This window comes from Epinephelus lanceolatus, chromosome 7 (assembly GCF_041903045.1).
Source record: "Epinephelus lanceolatus isolate andai-2023 chromosome 7, ASM4190304v1, whole genome shotgun sequence".
NCBI lineage: Eukaryota > Metazoa > Chordata > Actinopteri > Perciformes > Serranidae > Epinephelus > Epinephelus lanceolatus.
This window is the reverse complement of record NC_135740.1, coordinates 14,012,780-14,032,818: the sequence shown is the minus strand read 5'-3', so window position 1 is coordinate 14,032,818 and position 20,039 is coordinate 14,012,780. Positions and strand designations below refer to the sequence as shown.

General features: G+C 42.1%; 1 protein-coding gene across 2 annotated transcripts in view; it reads left to right on the top strand.

Annotated features, from left to right (window-relative positions):
- Positions 1–20,039, top strand: part of gpc3 (glypican 3) — a 151,153-nt gene that overhangs the window by 87,998 nt on the left and 43,116 nt on the right. For both annotated transcript variants that reach the window (XM_078169201.1, XM_078169202.1), the window contains exons 3-5: positions 4,324–5,009; positions 16,025–16,167; positions 16,712–16,837. In XM_078169201.1, the coding sequence (XP_078025327.1) occupies positions 4,324–5,009; positions 16,025–16,167; positions 16,712–16,837 (955 nt within the window). The remainder of the gene's footprint in view (positions 1–4,323; positions 5,010–16,024; positions 16,168–16,711; positions 16,838–20,039) is intronic.

Below are 20,039 nucleotides of genomic sequence, written 5' to 3'. Positions count from 1 at the left end.
GAAGAGCCCTCTACTCTTTCTCTTTACCATTACAAAGTGGCACTCCTCTTTGTGGTGTAAGAGATACTTCAGGTAGCAGCTGAATCACAGGGTTTGATGTAAGAGGCTTTCGTAGATGCCGAGAAAAGGAGAAGTAAATAGCTTTGAGGTTGAAGTGCAGGTTTCCTTCAAGTTTTCGATCAGTAACCATATATATGAGGAATTACCAGGAATAGAAGACTTTGTATTTCTACGTGCATCTGCATGTGTGTTTTTCTGCGTGTGTGTGGGCGTGTCTTACCTCCTCCCAGTCTGTCTCCTTGTCTTGGATGGCAATCTGCACATCTGTCTGCTCATTGATCACAGAGGGAAGTGCTTTGAGTCGCAGCAGGACGGCCGTAGCCTGGAAATCTAAGCAGATGCTGCACTGCTCCCGAGCATCCTCTCACACTCAACTAAACATCCTCAATGTTCTTTTTTTTAAAAAACATTTATTCACCCAGCAACTGTTTTGCTGAGCATGCATGCTGTTTTCCACCCCGTTTCATATTAACGCACACATTGAAATTTACAACCACAGCCTGCTACTGTTTAGCACTGAGGTAGTTTGGGGACAAATGGCTCACTTTAAGTGAAACTATGTAACTTCTGCTGAACAGCGGCCACTGTGGCCACACTAATGCAGGATAATGGTGTATTAAATTACTCTTAGAGTATGGATAAAGCTAAAATAAATATTTAATGAGTTTGTCACGCCACAGAAAAATGTGCTATTAACCACTCAGCCAAATTTGATTGATTTAAAAAAAAATGTGAAGTATTTAAAATTAGATTTAAAAATCCTGAAAGAATTAGCAGTATTCTCTAGGGCTGAGTTTTGGTACTCGATACCTTTAAGGTATTGACATAAATAATCCAACACCAAATAGTATTTAAACTTCTCCAGTGAAACAGTGCCTGCATTTAATCTTTCTTGTACCCAGATCTAGAAAAAAAAGACTACTTATATGGCTTTTCTCACAGCCAATCATCGATCATTAGCTAATCATCGCAGCAAGTGTTCTTTGAATTAGTGTGACGTGATTGGCCCAGTACTGCAGCAGCTACAACCCATACAGTCTGTGATGTAGTGAAGCTGAGCGTGGCATATGGACTGAGTTCATCGTGCTGAGATGCATTAGGAAGTATGTACTACATGCCTGTGGTGTCTGGTGGCATTTTATGCAACTGAATGCTTTCATTCAGATGGGTATCAATTCAGATGAAGTAATCTATTGGTATTGGTATCACTTTAAGGGAACTGGTATTGGTATCATAATTTTTTTTTTTGACAAAACTTAGCCTTAGTATTCTCTGCTCTGAGACGCCGGAGGTGTATCCCCTCAAGCAGAATCTCTGTAGCAGTTAACCCAGTAGCACAAAGCACACACACCCCACAAGCTGAGGGCAGAGCTGCCATCTAGTAACACACTCTTGTTCAGAAGCTAACAGCAGCAAATGTTAGTACAAAGCACCGCTCACAGCAGTGAGTAGTAACTGGTAGCAGATTCGGGCTAAAAGACTGAAAGGGACGTTAGTAACTGCTACTTAGTTTGTGTTTATATGATTGTGGCATTAAAAAGAGATGTTTATTTATGTTATTATTAGACTGAAAGAACTAATAGAGCTTGTGGAATGTACTGAACTCACCGCTCACACACAGGATGAACGAGACAACACTGATGTTGTACATTCTAATGTCAGTTTTTATACAGTATTGGTTGGGTTATGTTAAGGATGGCTCCAGTGTGTCCTTGAGCCATGATTTCAGGCCCACCCAAAAAATCCTGGACACAGAAATGTTGAAAAACAGCTCACAGTCTTTTCGCGTTTTCAACAAGTATTTTCTAACATGTATAATGTGTTTAGAAAGAAACTAACTTGTCATACTTTACTTGCACTTTAATTTCTTCAAGATTCTCTTGAGTCTGCTTATTTAAATACATAATTATGTAAAAGCAACTTGCAGTAACACAATGAAAATGCATTAAAACCCAGACATTCAGACAACCTTGACACACAGCACATTTTTATGTGTTGTTGCCTTTTAGTTTGGAGGCGTGGAATACAAGGCGACATTATAGAAATTCACAGATGTACATGTTGCAATAAACACCATACAGTGGAACCAGGCTCAAGTGATACTGTACTAAAGTGACAGTACATTAGTAACTCAAAAAAGCTAATTTAGTTTAAGGAGTGTTCGTAACCAAATTTCCAGCTATATGTTTTATGAATTTAAATGGAGCACAGTCTGTGTTTGTGCAGTGGTTATCAGGCTCATATGGGTAAGAAGGGTCCTTTTACACCAACTAATAAGTTGAGAATGTAATTATAGGCCCATTAGATGTCTGTGTTTATTGTTACGTGGCAACACAGGAGGTCAGGCGATGTAGCCTTAGTGTCAAGACTGAGAAAGCTCATGATCAGGGTGGTGGATAGGTTGTACAAACACAGAACTTTCATTCAGGGGACTGAGGCTCATGTCCTGTGTGAAACCAGTGAAGATCGAGTTATTTTATATGTTACCTGATGTACATATAACATTACGTATGTAACCAATGTTCTTATTTTAAGCCAAACCTAATCACATAGTGTCAGTGCCTAAACCATTCCTGACAACACTGAGCATTTAATGGGTTGATAATGGCATTCAGAACCTACTAGTCGCCGTCGTAGGATCCTTCTAATCCATACCTATGAGGCTTACCACTAACGATGCCCATTTATTCAAGTGACAACGTTCAAAGTGGGGTTTATTAACCCCAACCAGCAAATGTTCAACTGTGCTGACGTTAGCCATTGCTAGCTAGAGTGTACTGAACAGTGTACACACTGTTCATGTATGTGCAGTGTGTCGTGGCTGTGTGGCAGCTATAGGGCTTTGACAAATATCAGAAATTACCAGAAAAACTGTTCCATCTTTCCGCAAGTTAATGAATTGGGTCATAAAGCCTCAATATTTTTCACTCATGTTGAAGCATTTTTAACTGTGCTTCGTCTCAGTTCGCACCACCCAGAATGAATTTGCATCTGTTCAGATTATGTTAATTCCTCTTTCAAAAGTTACATAGTTGAAATGCACACCAGCAGCAGTTACTCAGACAGAGAGAGGGTGTGATGTTCATTTCCTTTGCTCAGATATTGTCATATTCTCATGTGGACCTCCTCATGTGCATGAAATTGCGTATAGAAAAACACATTATATGTTGTACAGAAAAGAGACAGAGGTGTCACATTGTTCCTCTGTGCTGTCCGAAGACCTAGAGCTCTGTGTAGGCCGACGAGCTTCATTTGACCTCAGAGAAGCATGAAGAGAAAGAAATTAAACTATCCAAGCAAGAGAAATGAAATAACAAAGATGAAATGGCGAGCTTTTGTGGCACAAAAAGCAATAACTTCCTCTAACGCCCCCTAAACCAGTACCCCCCCCCCCCCACCCTCACAAAGCAGTTGTGGCTATCACTCTCAACAAAGTGATGTAGTGGACTAGCTGCTGTATAAATGGGATTTCGGCATCCCTAGCTATTCTCCTGTCCAAAGCTTCATTTCACTGACTCTCAGCTCCCCTGCTAAGTTCAGTAATGGAGCTTTAAATCCCCTCTGTTGTTGGGTCCTCACTCATTTTGCTACCGGGTCGATGATAGAGCTCCCGCTTCTTGTGCCACCTTGTTGATAAGACTTCACTTTGTGCCTTGAAACGCCACTGATTATTTTCCCTCCGCTCATCGGCCACGCACCCCTCCCTCCTGCATGCTCTGTATGCTTTCCTCCCTGCAGACATCCTCATGCCTCTCTAGGTTGACTAATATATTAAGATTAATATTCGCTTTAAAAAGGGACTTTTTTTAAGATTGTGTGTGCTGTGTTCTAGTTCGCTCTTTAGTTGTATTGAAAGGTCAAACCCCAGATCTTGCTTTTCATCTGTTACAGAGGCTTTGTTCTCTTTATATTCCAAGTCATCGTCTATTGTTGCAGTGTAATGTGTGTGTTTGTCCCCTGTATGTGTGAGCAGTCCCATTAGAGAAAACAACAGATTGAGAAAAAGTAGGAAAAGGGAAAGAGAGGTTGTGCGTGGGAAGTTTTCTCTGACTGTGATCATTAAGAACGAGATGGATGTTTGGGGGAAATCTATTTGTGTTTCATGTTTTTGAGCTAAATTGCTGCCTATTTTTGACAGCTTACCGTAGTTGTTGTGATTACTGAGGCATATCATCACCTGCTGAATGCAACAGCTTTGAAAAAGGTGGCCTGACTTTCACCCCGACTGACTCTTTCTCGTGTTGTTCTCTTGCTTACTTGCAGAAGCCTTTGATCTGGTGCTGCGTCACGGCCGTAACTCCACCTTGGCCATGCTAAAGTCAGATTACCCAGGTCTCGGAGGTGGAGCCCAGAGCTCCGTGGGGCAGCTCTTCCTGGACATGTCACTCTACATCCTGGGCTCAGACTCCACAGTGGACCACATGGTGGCAGTGCTCTACGGTCGCCTCTTCCCCCTGGCCTACCGCCGCCTGCTGGGCGGCAGCAGTTCCTCTGTGTCTGAGGAGTGTGTAAGAGGAGCCTGGAAGGAGTCAGGAGCATTTGGCCCTTATCCCAAACTGATGATGACCCGTCTGTCTCGTTCTCTCCTGGCCACACGAGTCTTCCTGCAGGCACTGAACCTGGGTATCGAGGTTGTCAACACCACCGATCACCTGCGGCCCAGCCGGGACTGTAGCCGGGCCCTGCTGAGGCTGTGGTACTGCCCGCACTGCCAGGGCATGCTGGGGCCGCCAGCCTGCAGAGGCTTCTGTCAGGCGGTGATGCAAGGCTGTCTGGGGGGAGCGGCTGAGGTGCAGCCTCACTGGCGGACCTACGTAGACGGACTGGGGAAGCTGGCTGGTGCCATGAGGGGAGAACAGGACATGGAGGCTGTTGTTCTTAGACTGCCTTCAATGATCAAACTGGCCCTGAAGCACGCTGTGAACGCTCGCACCCGCCTCACCACCCTGGTGAGTCTAGTACACCAACACACATACACACAGCACTGCATTGAAAAATACAAGGGGCTGCATTAGTGTAGGAGTGTCCCTAGAGATAAGACTGCCATCATTACCCACAGGAAGTCTAGTCTGATTACATTGGACGACTCACCGGACGCCAGATCACTACACTGCTTACAGTTTATAACACTGTGAGATAATGCTATAACAATCTGTATGATAAATAATAGATTCAAGGTGAAGTCATCCTAACACTAGACTGTGGGTATAGCCTATAGCCTGTAGCCTATCATTAGCCGCATATTTTAAATGGTAACACACTTCCTGCATGGTCTCGCATCGTCTCACTTAGCCAGACCTATCTCCACACTTTGGTTTAGCGGGGCGACTGTGGCTCAGAGGGTAGAGCAGTCCTCTACCAATTGTTTCAATCCCTGGCCCGTGCAGTCCAGATGTCGAAGTGTCCTTGGGCAAGATACTGAACCCCAAATTGCTCCTGATGGCTGTGCCACTGGTGTGCGAGTTCTTGTGAATGTTTATCTCATGAGCACCTCGTATGGTTGCCTCAGCCACCAGTGTGGCGATGTCTGTGAAAAGGGAGACAGGTGCCAGTGTTGTAAAGTGTTCTGAGTGGTTGCTAAAACTAGAGAAGGACTATATAAATGCAACCGATCTAACTTCAGAGTTAGCAACCTTCCAGCCTCTTTTAATGTTTTATGCAGTTCCCTCTCAAGACTATTTTTCAGGAGCACTGTTGCTTAGCTCCGCCCAAGATGATTGTGATTGGTTTAAAGAAATACAAACAACCCAGAAGGCTTTTTCCCCCTCATTGCGGAATTATGATGGGTTCACCCAGACCCTTCTCCAGCACTGGCACAGAGCGTGATAGGTTTGGCTATGTGAGACTTCATTAGCACCAATCTATGTGAATATTTAAACTGATAAATTAAAAAGCTCTTCATACTTACATTACCGTCCCTCTCTGGCTAAGCCAACTGACTTCCTGCTGAGTCCGGCATACATGAATGGCATGAAAATAATTTGTTGATATCATACTTTAGCTTTTTAATTTCTTTTAGTCTAACTAATCAAATTTTGATAGGGGGAGGAATATTTTAACAGGTTGCACTATCTTAGAGTGACAAGACTGTTTCATTGTATGTAAGTTGAATGACAATAAAGATGTGTTGAACGTACTTATAAAGCAAGACAAATAGTGATGCATCGTATTTGGAAATGGAAAGGTGCAGTGTTACACTACTGAACTTTAAACTGAAGCATCTGCCACACTGTTTATAGTACATTTTTGTGTAATATTTATGTTTTATCCACATCATCCCTCATCACATCCTTTGTCAGTGCTCAGTGCAGACTACTTTTGTTGGACAGAAAGCTGATGTGAGACTCATGCTATGCCAACACAGTGGTCTGACTGAAATGAATGAGGAAGCTGAATTTTATGATGAAGCAGTGCTAACATCATGGCCAAACCCCGTCCCTCAGAAAAACACACAGAGCATGAAGAAAGAAAAGAAATACCACGTTCATTGGAGGTCAGAGGACTATTATTGAGCAGCAGAGGATAAAGGCTACATTTCTTCACACCAACAAGGAAGACATCACCTTGTAGTGAGAAATCTCAAAGACACCGCTACAGCATGTCATTCCCCAGCATTCAAAGCAAAAAATGCACCATGGACTCAGCTGAATGAAGAGTGGGAAATAACAGCAAGCAAAGGGAGGGAGGCAGTCAGACATATGCTCCCAGCATGTCTCGCTGAAACTCGTCTCTCACTCCTCGGCAGCAGTGACCCGTTATGTGTGGTTTCAACTCCGATAAAACCGTCAAGTTTGTTCGTAGCCCACATGTGAAGTCAGGGAGAAGTGCTCATGAAATATGAAGACCTTTTTTTCTTGCCAGAGCTACAGAGCTGGATGTGCTTTTGCTTCTGTATATCTGCTGAACTTTTCACTCTCACACCCCGAATCCCCGCGGTGACCAGGTTTCCACTCAGAACCCATCATTTATTAACACACAGGTTGACCTCACTTACTCTACAGCGCGAGGGCGTGGCTGCATCCATGAATCGCTGACTTAGGGGAAATCGCTCACTCTGTGTGTGTGTATGTGTGAGTGATCCTTATCCAAAATTAAATAACTTTTGGGTTAGGGTTTATTTAAGACCGCTGTTCCAGTAGAGATGACTTTACACTGTGTTTATGGCTCTGACTCTGGTTTCAGTATAAAGGATTAAAGCTGTAATGGTCATGTATTGTTCAGCACTGTGACAAGGTTGTGTGTGTGTGTGTGTGTGTGTGTTTGAATGTAATCTTTTTGAGACACTCCTCGCTCAGCGGTGTCATTGAAGGGACAGAGGCATCGTTTCCCAAAAGGCTAATTTTGTCGCACTGAGGACTCGAGGGACATCAACCAGAATTAGACAACACCTGATTACTTCACCTCAAATAACCAGTTTAGGACTTAGGTGTGAATAAATATACAGACTAAAAGGTCATTACAGTGTTTTTTCCCCAATGTTTTAGCTGATTAATTGTAAATTGCCCATCCATACAGTGTATTAGGGTTGGGGGATATGGCAGTACATACTGTGTGACTGTAGAAATACGTCCACCGATAGAGATTTGGCATTTGTCATAGAGGTTTTTACCATGGGAGCTATTCAAAGCAGGGCGAGATTATCATGTGATCTCACAGTTTTGCTATTTCACAATCTCACGATATAACGTGATTTGTGCAGACATGGAGGAGAAGAGTAAAATAGCAATTTCAATTGTTGTCCTTTGGACTCTTAAAGCTTCCATTTTGAAAGAATTTTATGCTATGTCTCAAATCGGATACTTATGTGAGTACACTCACATGCAGTATACTATGTGCTTACTTGCATAATGTGTGAATTTTGATAGGGTAGTGGTATCTCACATTGAACACAGCTGTTGTGCACTTACCAGAAATGACGGTGACAAGATTTGACAACTTTTCTTCTTCTGCTCGGCAAATTGCAACCAGGAGGAGCATTATCACCAAAATATATGCTTGCTCTATTAGCTTCTTTGCTCACTTGTCTTTTTCTGTATTTAATATTTATTGGATTTAAAATGAACCTGCTTTTACAGCACATTATGAATGTCCATGGCTGATGCCAGCTAGCTAACCAAGTTAATGACAGCTGTCGCATTTTGCAAATTTGTCAAGCATTTGACCACAAATCCATCAAAATCACACAGCCCCTCAATATTTAGAACATAATGCATTTGTCCCACTCTATAAAACCATAAGAGTAGCAGAGGTCTTTTATATTATAAAATTAAGGATATTTACGCCATAAATTGAAGCAGAAAGGCACAAATTGGTGCATAAAAATTCACCAGAATGCATGAAATTAAGTGTTTGATGCTCAAAATGTTCTGACGGAAGACCTCCAAACCCCCAAATTCATATGCGTTCCACCCTCAGTGTTGAAACAAAACCTACACCCTTGTATGAGGCAGTTGTTGTTTTTATATGGAAGTGTCAAATAAAAGAAGAAATCAATCAGATGTGATAAAGCACTGTTTGGTTATTTTAAACCATTTCTTAATTTAATTGACTGAACAATAACTGTACCATGATATATACAGTTATTGTTATATTACATATACCATGACAGAGGATTTTGGCCATACACCTACCCCTACACTGTATTAAAACAAACTTACATTTCATTTAGTTTATTTTTTTTTTTGTAATTTGCATTAGTTATATAGTAAATCAGTATCCAGCAGGAATATTATGAAATATAATAATATGAAGAGCAGATTACTCTAACCAGGTTTTCCTTGTTTTTAATAATGCATCAATGAGTTGCGTGTTGTGTTTTCTACAAGAACACAGCAGGATGTGTCATGTAGTAGCAAGTTGCTCACAGGTCACCAGAATCCCTCAAAGTCATAAATAATCAGTTAAGAAAACTACACACTCTTCAACTCAAGGTTTGTATTATTTTCTGATTTAAAAATCAAACATTAAAATGAAGTGGTGAAACATTTTCATGCAATTCAAGCATCTTTTAAATTATTCAGATAGGTGGTGCTGCACTGGTGGTCTGACTGAATGGGTCAGTGCGCATTATGACCCTCCTCTTCCTTATTGACAGATATATGTCATATAATCGACTCATCGCCAAGAACAATATGAAGAAAAGAAAGAGGGAGGGGGGAAATAGAAAGCATGCATATGTGGATGAGTGAGAGAAAGCCAATGTGTGCATGTACTGAATGAAGCGGAGAGGTGGAACTTTATTTGGTAATTACTCTGTGTAATTCTGCAGTTTAACGAGTGAAGTGTGTATAACCCTACTGCAGACTAGAGTCTCTGCCAACAAATCTATGGAGTGGGTGGGATGGCTGGGAGCTGCCAACATACGTTGCGGTCACAGTGTCTTTTTTGATACCGCCACTGGGGGACAGTAATATCAGAAATGTTCAAATCCTTTACAGAGTGGCTTTAAAATGTGTATTGTTTTTATTAGAATAATATAATGAAGGTAGAATAAACAAAAAATATTATTATTTCTAAAAACATAAATACCTCAGAGCTTTCTCCTTTTAAACGTTATCATCTGGCTGCCAATCAGGACCTTTAATGCATCACACGCTTGGAATCCCTACATGCAAACGGCAACAAATAGATTCCCCTGGAAGGTTTTTTTTAAATAGAATGAAATTAATTTACATATTTTTAGCTAGAGTTTGCCTCTTTATTAATAAAGGGTTGTACACAACAGTCTGATACAGCCAATTAAAAATTCACTCAGCTTTTTGTATAGGCCCAGTTGAATATTGCAATAATAATGTGTGGTTATCACAAAATCCCATGGCACGCCTGGATTAGCATCATGGCTCACCATTTGAGTACCACTGGTCTACTTTATCCAGTTGTACGTTGCTGTTTAAAGTTGCTTTTTCTATATTCTAAATTCACTTTAAATTGGTAATGGCACCACGTCTAAAAATGCTAAAATATAAATGATTTATGGCTCTAAAGATGGTGTCTGGTTCTGTTAATCTCTAGCAGGTCTTCAAAATGTGTGCATAAGTGAAAACCTAAATAATCCTCCACTTCAGTATTTTGTACAGCAACATAATGGATCTATGGAGCACTACGCCTTGTTTCGTGGTTTCATGTGATTGTAAAAACTGCACCTGTGGTTGGTATCTCTCACTTAACCTCCCCTCCGGTGAGAATGTACACCCCTGTTACTGAAGGTGACAAACGGATCGACTCTATCTGAGTGTGAGAGTCCTCGAGGTGTGAGGGAGACATCTCCTCTCTTCTATGTCGGCTTGAAACATGTAACTCTGTTGGGGAGATGACCACTCATCGTCTGCCAGCCCGCTCCCCGGCATGTTAACATTCATTTCCTCCATCCGGTGCAACTCCAGCGTGAATCAACCAATGTTCAGAGAGACAGAGAGGGCAGCCAAGAGCCCTGCAGCTTCAATCTATTCCCCTGTCAACTTCCCACCCCTCTCCTGGAGTTTGATGTCATCCACCTCCGTCTCTGCATCTCATCCTCAACATCCCTCTCTCTCTTTCATCCCCCCTCCCATTTATTTCTTTTTTCTCTCATTCTTACACGCTGCTTTGAGAGAAGATGCATGATTTATGAAGCTCTATTTTTACCGGTTACTGAGGAGAAAGAGAGGACAGAAGGAGCGACAAAGAGATGGAGGAGAGAAAGAGAGGGAAGAATGGAGGGGAGAGTGTGAAGAGCGAGCCCAAGGGGAAGGAGAACAGGAGAGTGTAGAGGAGACATCCATCACCCTGCGACCCCTCGGCTGAAAAGGAAGAAGGGAAGTAGGTTGAGACAGAAATATGATGGATCTGACCAAGAGTGGAGGAGATATACAGCAGAGCACATGAGTTGTGTATCGTTACACACTCACAGTTGGGTGCTTAGTTATAGGTCTGATATGACATATCCCTTTGTGTGCCTGTAACATTTTTTGTCAATAACACACTTTTCATCATCTCTTTGTTTTCTTCCCCTTTGTGCACAAAAATAGCTCAAGCGGATCAAATCACATACAAACTGTTGCTTCAGCAAGGAAACGAGCACTAATTAAATCTTTGCTGCATTTTTATTACTTATTTATCCATTCAAACATAATGTTGATACAGAAGTTGTGAGAGCCATTTGAGCTTTCAAGCATGCAATAAATCATGTTTATATATGCTGTAACATATCAGAGTTATTATTTATTGAGTCGTGTGTTTAATATGAATTATGGAAGTCCTTAAGGCCCAATTTGCACTTTGTTTGACCATGTAAATTACAAATACATTTGCATGTATAACTGAGACGTTTGACTTGATGATGAAGAGTAAGCGTTGTGTTTGTTAAGCTGATCAGAGCTAAATTGACAGGCTTTTATAATTTGCAAATCTCAGTTACACATTTGCATAACATCATTTGAACAAAAGAGCCATTCATCACATTTTTATTGTTCTCCTTATGCAGACAGTTTCCCCCTCTTTGCACTTTCTCTTGGGTTGTATCACATTCCTTATTTTTTTTTTACACCTGTTTTCCATCCTACTTTGAGAGAAAACATCATGTACCTACTTCAGACCCACAGATCTGACTGCTTCGTCTGCATCAGGACAGTGTCTATAAAATCAAAAAGACATGAAGCATTATTGGCTTTTCATAGCTCTGAATGCTTCAGGAATTGCAGAACTCTGAGTGAGAAGTGTGAAATCCATGTTCCTTACAAGCATCTAACCTTAATGCACAAACATCTCGTTTTAAATTAGACCCTGATCTGCACGGCTTATTTTAGTCAATTAAGTTTAGTAGGGTCTATTTAGTCACCTATATGTTTTTAGAACTGATAATCTCAGGTTTCATCATGTAGGAGATCTTCAACTTTGTGCCAAAATATTAACAAATTATCATTTTCAAAATATTTGGGGATTTTGTTGATCTCATTAACGTGAGGTCGAGATTCCTGACACATTGGATTTACTAAATAGGCGTACTGAGCTGAACTGATTAGTGAGATTTAAAGATAAATTCAATGTGAGTACATGTGTTGTGTTTTAATCAGCTTTGATCTGTGTATGTGAATGCTTAGCAAAGTGTTCAGATGTCTCCATAACCCAGTTTAATGAGGATTATCTAAAAATGGGCACATGGGCCTGCAGTCATTCAGCCATTATAGAGATGTATAGATACAGAAATAACATAGAGACAAACATTTATAAAACACAACATTAAAAGACCATTTTAAAAATAGGAAAAAAGTGCCTATCTATTTGCAAAAAAGATGAGCCTAAACCTTTTTTTACCACACAGATATATGTATGTTTATCCTTTTTGATTGTTTAATACTAGGTGTAGGATGTATTTCTTTAAGGCTAGATTGTGTTGAATGTGTCTTAAAAATCATTTGGAGCTTAGTGTGCAGTCATTTCCTCCTCGATGTCATTGCCTTGACCAGCACCTAGTGTTGGAGTGGATTCAGCAGACAACCCTATTGCTGATATGTCTGGAGATTTAATGGGATAAGTGGAAAGCCTGTGGAGTAGCTAGCTTTGCTAATTTGAAAAGAAAAAAATATGCATTTTATTATGTTTGTGTTAAGAGAGAGAAACAAACATTGCAACACAAATAAATAATTGAAAACACTTAGCTAAAAGTGATGGATAAATGGTCAAAATGGTTAGCAACAAGTAGCCTAATCCATTAACAGTTGAAATAGCTAGTTAGCTAATGGCTGAAACATCGAGTTCACTCTGATATAAATGCAAGCTTCACTAAACTGACCTTAACATTGACAGTTCAATTGTTTGAAAAACATATTTTAACAGTATCCACATGAATGGTGTTAAATCACTTCCACATTAATATCATATGAATAGAACACATTCACTGGTGTCTGTTAATGGTGCTACATACAATATTCAGAGTCTGGGTTGGGATTGCCTGCACACGGCTCTCACCTCTGACGTCACAAGCGAACATGAAGGTGGCTGAGCTGAAATGGCGACGGTGCTAACTAACTAATAGTGCTGACAGTGCCAATAGCAGCGACGGTGCTAACAGAGCCAACAGTGTTAACCTGGGGGGGGGGACTGGAGGGTGGGCATTACGTTTCCAGGACAGGGTTATCAGTTGTAACTGTAGGGACAATTAGCTAACCAGTGGGACACACACAGAGGGATTCGCAATGCCATGCACGCCTGACCGGACCTTTAACCTCAACAAGGAGCTGTGAAACTTGGATAAAAACAAACACACAGTGAGTGTAACTTCATGCCCTGCTTAGGATGCTGTCACTTATATCTCTACATATCTCTACAAATTGATGTTTGCTGCTACAGTTTGTTAATGTTAACAATGGCATACATAGAACTTTGATTTTTTGGTTTGATTTTGTTTAGTGTGGCTGTGGGACAAAAAAGGTTGTTGCAAAGGAATACTTGACACAACTATTTACAAACAGGTGCGTAGGAGAGATGAGCAGAACACAACTTCTGCATTTTTTTCATTAACCAGACCTTCATCAGGAAAACTGCCTGATGTTTGCCTGATGGTTTATTTAGTTAGTCTCTTACTGAAATGTTGCAGCATTAAAATAATCATTTTTGCAAGTTAGACAGTGTGTGAGAGTTGTTCTCGGTTGGGAACAGCTGCTACAGCTTACTTGATCAAAACTAACAATTTACACCACATCAAACTGAGAGATTGTTGCAGCATATTCCTCATTTCAAATCCAGACAGTGCCCTATCCATTTGAAGTTAAACCATGATAGCTGTCTGGAACTTTACTTTTGACATATATATAGTGAGACTTTCATTTCCACTTCACTGGGAGGATTTGAAAGGGTTTCATCTGAAATAGGATGCCTATAATGTGTGCATTCCACCAGAAGTCAGTTCCTATGCTGGTAACAACAATGCATAGAGATGGAGGAGGAGGTGGAGGAGGAAGAGGAAGAAGAGGAGGGCTGAGTGCTGACTCAGTCTCTCCCTTAAGCCTGGACTCCCCTGGAACACAAACATTACTCACCAGATATTCTCCAATATGTTGTTACAGCTGTGCATGGCACCCTGCCACCTTTATAACACCATTAGTATCATCTTTCCTCCACACACTGTTTTCTTATTAACGACTCCTTTTGATTAAGATTAATGGAAAAGCCTGATTATACGTTGGAGTGTCAGGAACCACATGAATTGCCATTGATTTGTTTGGAGTTTATCTTTACCTCATGTTTGCACAAGCACACCGCCACATGGAACCAGAGACGCAGGTGTGCAAGTGCACCAACGTGTGGACTGTGAGGTCTATATGTGTGTGTGTGTGTGTGTGTTGTATTACAGGCCGTCAGCACCTCTCTCTCAGTGAGGCAGGCTGCTTGGTGCAGATAAAAGTGTGCAGATATTTCAGAGCTCTCACGCTGAGGCAGGCTTTATCTGCAGACTCTCCTGTTGGTTGTGTTAGTCCAGCCCTGGGTGATATTAATACCCCGCTAATGAGCCCCTTCCTTGAAGAATCCGGAAACAATCGGCGGGCGGGGGGGATGGGAGGCGGCGGCAGAGGGGCCCGCGTGCTGAATCAGTCTCTCCCTTGTGCCACAACTCCCCTACGGCTTCCCGGGAACGCACAAACAAAAAGAGGAACGCAGCTCCAATCACATTAATCATGGCCTGTGGGAGCACCGGCACTCGCTCCAGGCGCAGGAGAACGAGAGAATTACACGAGAGGAAGAGAATGAGGTGGCAGAGACAATGGGCTGAAGTGTGTGTGTGAGAGAGAAAAAGAGATTTCCCCAAGTACACAGTGGGGCAGTTAGTGGAGATGGCTAGTCAGGGATGCAGGGTATTAGTGAATGCCTGGTGCAGGAGAACTCAACCATCTGTGACTTTCAGGATTGTGTGTGTGTGTGTGTGTGTGTGTGTGTGTGTGTGTGTGTGTGTGTGGACTGAGGTGTCTGTGCCATGACTAGAACTATATCCTTGGATGACAAGGCTGCATTGATTAACCCTGATCATTCTGTCTTTCAGCTGATCAGCATTTCTGTGTGTGTCAGCACGCATGCAAGTGTGTGGGTTTGCCATTATTTTATGTAGGAGTGCATGTTTATCATGTTAATGGGCCTGGGTACATTATGTTCAAATGAATAATTGCATAAAATGATTCATTTTTGTTTACGCTGGGAAATCTGTGTGTGTGTGTGTGTGTGTGTGTGTGTGTGCGTGTGCGTGTGTGTGTGTGTGTGTGTGTGTGTGTGAGCGCTTGTGGCCACAGTTGCCACCAGATAAAGATGTCCAGTGCTGCTCTATCAGGTCACATCAGTATTCAGCGGCAGTAGTGCCAGCCTATTCACTTAAAGGGGAGCTGGGCACAATTAGCTGTTAACATTACATGGCAGAATTAAGCCTCGGCCAGTATCCCCGGGGGAAATTAAACCACCGGCAAATCATTAAACCACAAGCTAAACATTAACAGCCATTTGCATTTTTATTGCACCTGAAAAGAATGTGCCAGGTCCATTATCTCTGAGAGACAGAGAGGGACTTCTTATTTATTATTGTTATGTCGTCCCGTGTGGAAACACAATGGCATTTATATGGGGGAAGAAGAAGCAAACGAGAGGCCTTATTTTCACGCTCGCGTTTTTGGAGTGTTATGATTACAAATTCGAACAAGGCGGAAACGGCTGGCAGAGGATACAATGACTTGTTTGTTATGCAAATCCCCCTGCTTTCATCCCTCCCAAAAATAAACAAACCCAAACAGATGACAATTTGCAGAGGGGCTCAGCTGAGTAAGGCCGGCAGTTTGGCTGTTGACAGGTTCTTACTGTCTGCAGTGTCATTGCTATTAAGAGTTTGAATAAACAGGCTCAGGGCCAGGAACTGGGAGCAATGCAACATAAGTGAGGTGAAGAGGTTTGGGGAACTGAATTCGCTCACTCAATCCCGGTTTCTCATTTTCTCCTGTCTCCTCTGCAGGTGAGCGGGATGTGTGGACACACTCCTCAGCGGGCCTCTCGCTCAGTCGGATCCCCTCCTCCCCAGCCTCCCGCTGCCTCTGCAGCCCGCAACACTCAGCCCTCATCCTTGGACTCTGATGAGACTTTAGCCAGCCTCCGCAGGTGAGGAAATCAGGAGACGTAATCCAGACTGAGACCCTTCCAGCTGATGAAGCAGCACTCACTATCGAGACCACTTCAGGGGCAGTGGCAGACAAATATTGTCCCTGACTCTGTGGACAGGTTTCTTCCCGTTACCTTGCGGCACTCAGTCTTTCGCCTCCTGAGTGTTTTCAACACCCCTGATGCAATAACAGGCTTAAATGAACAGTGTAATAATGCCCAGCGGGGCTGCTGGCCTCTGCAGCACAATGGCCAGATTAATGTCAATTAGGAACAGAGACACTGCTTATTCTTGCCTCTTTTACTCTCTCCTTCTCGAGGGGGATCTCATCGACTCGCTCTCAAGCTGAATTCCCTCTCTCATTCCATCTCTGCCTCTTCTTCTTTGTGTTTCTTTCCTTGTGCCTCTCCTTCTCTCACTGTAGGACAGTTTTATCTCTCTGCTCCTCTCCCTGCTGATGTGTGTGAGTCATATTCAGATTAACTGAAGTTTTATTCTCTGTCTCTCTCTATGTTGATCATTTCCTTTCTTTGCCTTCCTCAGGGAGTTCATTTCCAACCTAAAGGGCTTCAGCTCCTTCTACAGTGGTCTTGGGGAGGCACTGTGCAGCCGTGAGCCTGCTCCAGCGAACCACTCCCTCTGCTGGAATGGGCAGGAGATGACAGACAGGTAAATCAGTGTCTCATTTGCCTGTATTTACAGCTGTAAAACATACTGTGAGCCCTATAGACAGATCTGCTCCCTAGCACAGCGTCCAGCCTGCAGGATGGTCCCACTCAGGTTTATTGCCTTACTAGATGATCAGTTATACAAATAGCCTGCTCTGATTCTTGAATTCCCAGTAGTCCAGCGGCGTACCCAGGAGACTGTAGGTGAGTTGAAGGGTAAATTTGCCCAGAGTTGATGAGCCTCACACGAGGGCCCCCCTCTCCCACCGAGTGTGAGTGTAAATCTTGACTTTGGCTCTATGGGATGTTATTAATGTCAGGCGTGTTGTCACCTTCTTCTCGCTTAGTTAATTGCTGTTTCGATCGTTCTCCCCTCCTTCATTCAACATCTCCCGTGCACCCTGCAGAACCTCATTTGGTTTGCGCAATATTTCACTTCACCCCTGTCCTTTGGCTCCACACATCATAACTTCCTCCTTTCCGCCCGCACCGTCAGCTGGCCCCAATTTCAATTTGGCTTAGATGGTTATAGATATCATCCTTTTTTCCTTTTTTTTGCTTTGTAAATTATGTGTGGAATTTAATCAATGCAGAGGCACACAATTCAGACGAGGAGCGCTGCAGGTTAATGTTTTACCTCTTGTTCCCAGGGAGGACTGAGAATAAATTCCGAGCTCTCTCAAACTGCTGAAAGAGAGTCTGTCACAGAGATAGAAAAGAGTCTCAATCTGGGAGGAGACATCAGGTTGGCATGAGGGCAGAGCTGTCCTGAGGGGATGATTACAAACTGGACCAAACAGTGCGATAGGAAGGTGCTGGGAGGCAAGAAAAGAGACGAAATGATGGAGAGATTACAATGCCTCCAGGCAAGCAATTCTCTGTGTCATCTGTGAGGGCATATGCCTGCAAATTCACTCGGGGTACATTTTCATTCCGAGATTTGTTCTGGATCATCTTCCATTATCCTCACAGATAGGACCGACTCCAGAGCCAAACGTGGCATTCATTCTCGTATTGTCTCATGCAGATAATTTTAGACTGGGTGGGTGCGGGGGGTAAGCGCTGGAGGGGTCGGGTACTGAATGTCTCCGATACTTGAGGAGTGATCTTTGCAGCTAAATGTGGCGCTTTTTTATCAGACGTGTTTACCATCCCACCTGGAGCCAAGATCAGAGGAGCAACACTTTTTACCACATCAAAGAGCGTTACACTGATAACTGTGATAACAGATGGGGTGCCGTGTCAAGTCAAAACAGTAAATTTCCATTCCTCTTTTGGATCTAATGACAGTGTAAACTCATGTGTGTGTGATAAGTGATAAAAGATTAGATGCTATGCCAACTGTGAACATTTAATTCAGGGACTGTATGAAAATGAAAATGAATAGGGGGAGGGGAGGTCATTTTTTTCCTCTGGCTGAAGGTAGAGTAGTCTGACTTTTATGGAAGAGCAGGGGAGTTTTATTTTATCATCCTAAATCAATATATTCTTTCATCATTCCTTTGCAAAGTAGTTAAGGTTACATAAAAAGTCACAAGGAAAAGAACTTTCACTTGTAATGTGATTCATAAAGGTGCACTTTGCCATAAGCAAGGGACAACAGTTTTGTCACTGCACCCGGGTTTTAATAATGTATTTTCCAGGGACACTGCACATTGATCACAGTTAATGTGCCTGTGTTATCCAAAAGGCAAATTTTCAGCAGTCGTCCCCAAGCACGCAGCTTTACTTGAAGCTTAATGTGAGTGTCAGCATGGCAACATGCTCACATTGTCAGTGCCAACATGCTGATGTAAAGCAGGAGTAATGTTTTCCATTTCTTATCTTACTTCATGTTAACAGTCAAACTTCAGCTAATTGGGACTGAGCAGAAAGTACAGCTGAGGCTGATGGGAATGTCATTAGTTTTGCAGGTATTTGGACAAAAACCAAAGTGTTGGACAGAATACAATTTTGATCTGGTGGTGTGAGAGGAAAAATGATTACAGTTCATCTTGAGGGAAACACGAATGTCTTAAGTCGATAAAACTGAAATCCATCCTGTAGTTGTTAAGACAGTTAACGAAAAATTACAAATGTCAACCTCATGGTGGACTCAGAAGGAAAGTCAAGGGAATTACCAGATTGTTGGTAGAATACAAAGTCTAGTGACCATTGATATATGTACCACAGCTCATGCCAATCCATCTAATACTGTGGTGCAGGAATGAGTCCTAAAACCTGTGAATGAGTGAGCATATTTCCAAAGTCTCTCTCAAAGTCAGTGTTTTTTTAATTGGGTTTTTGGTTAGATGCCTAAAATAATATTAACACAAGCTGAAAGGGGAACACCACATAAATCAAGAATACCAATTTGTTATTTCCATGGCCGAGGGAGGTTCAGTCAGTATTTGTGAACATAAGCTGCTGTCTTTCAAAGACAAAAATCAGAGTGGTCATGAGCTTTATTCTATTATAGTGTTCTCAATTCAGAAACAGAAAATGTACCCATATACTCAGAACATTCCCTGGGTGTTCTCAGTATCATCTAGAACATCTTTTACCATTCATTGTCTATGTAGCAGCTCCGAGCTTTATATCCTATGACATCACAAATATGAGTTTTAGCACTCTAGCTTTTTGTATTTGGGAGTTGTTCATGTTTACTAATATTTTTGGACTGTTTCCGACTATGGGAACAGCCTGTATGAATTAAAAAAATGGGCATACTTCCCCTTTAAGAGACTTGAGAGTCTTGTTCTAGGACATTAAATACCCCACTCATGAATTTTGAAGCTTTTACACATCTTAAAAAAGGTGGTCGCTAACAAGTGTTTAAATGAGACCACAAAGCATCATTATGCCAAACACAGCTTTACAGTCTCAATGGGGTGGCAATGTTGAAGTCATGGGACCATAGAGTAGTTCGTTAATAACCTTATGTTAGCTTTTTACTTCTGGGGGATGTATTTACGCTTCAAAGGTCATAAAAGTGGTGTTCATTTGCTGAGCAAAATGTATAAGTATCATAACTTTTTGTTTGCCACAGAGCTTATTTTCTGCAATAATCCACAATCCAATGGAAAAACACCACTGGCTTTTTGGACGAGGGAATCAGGGCGATGCTCACTAACAAAAAGCAGAATCCTTGCATTACTTTATAGATGAGATATTTCAGGCTGGACCAAATGGTGCACAGACAGACAGATGGACATTGCCATCCC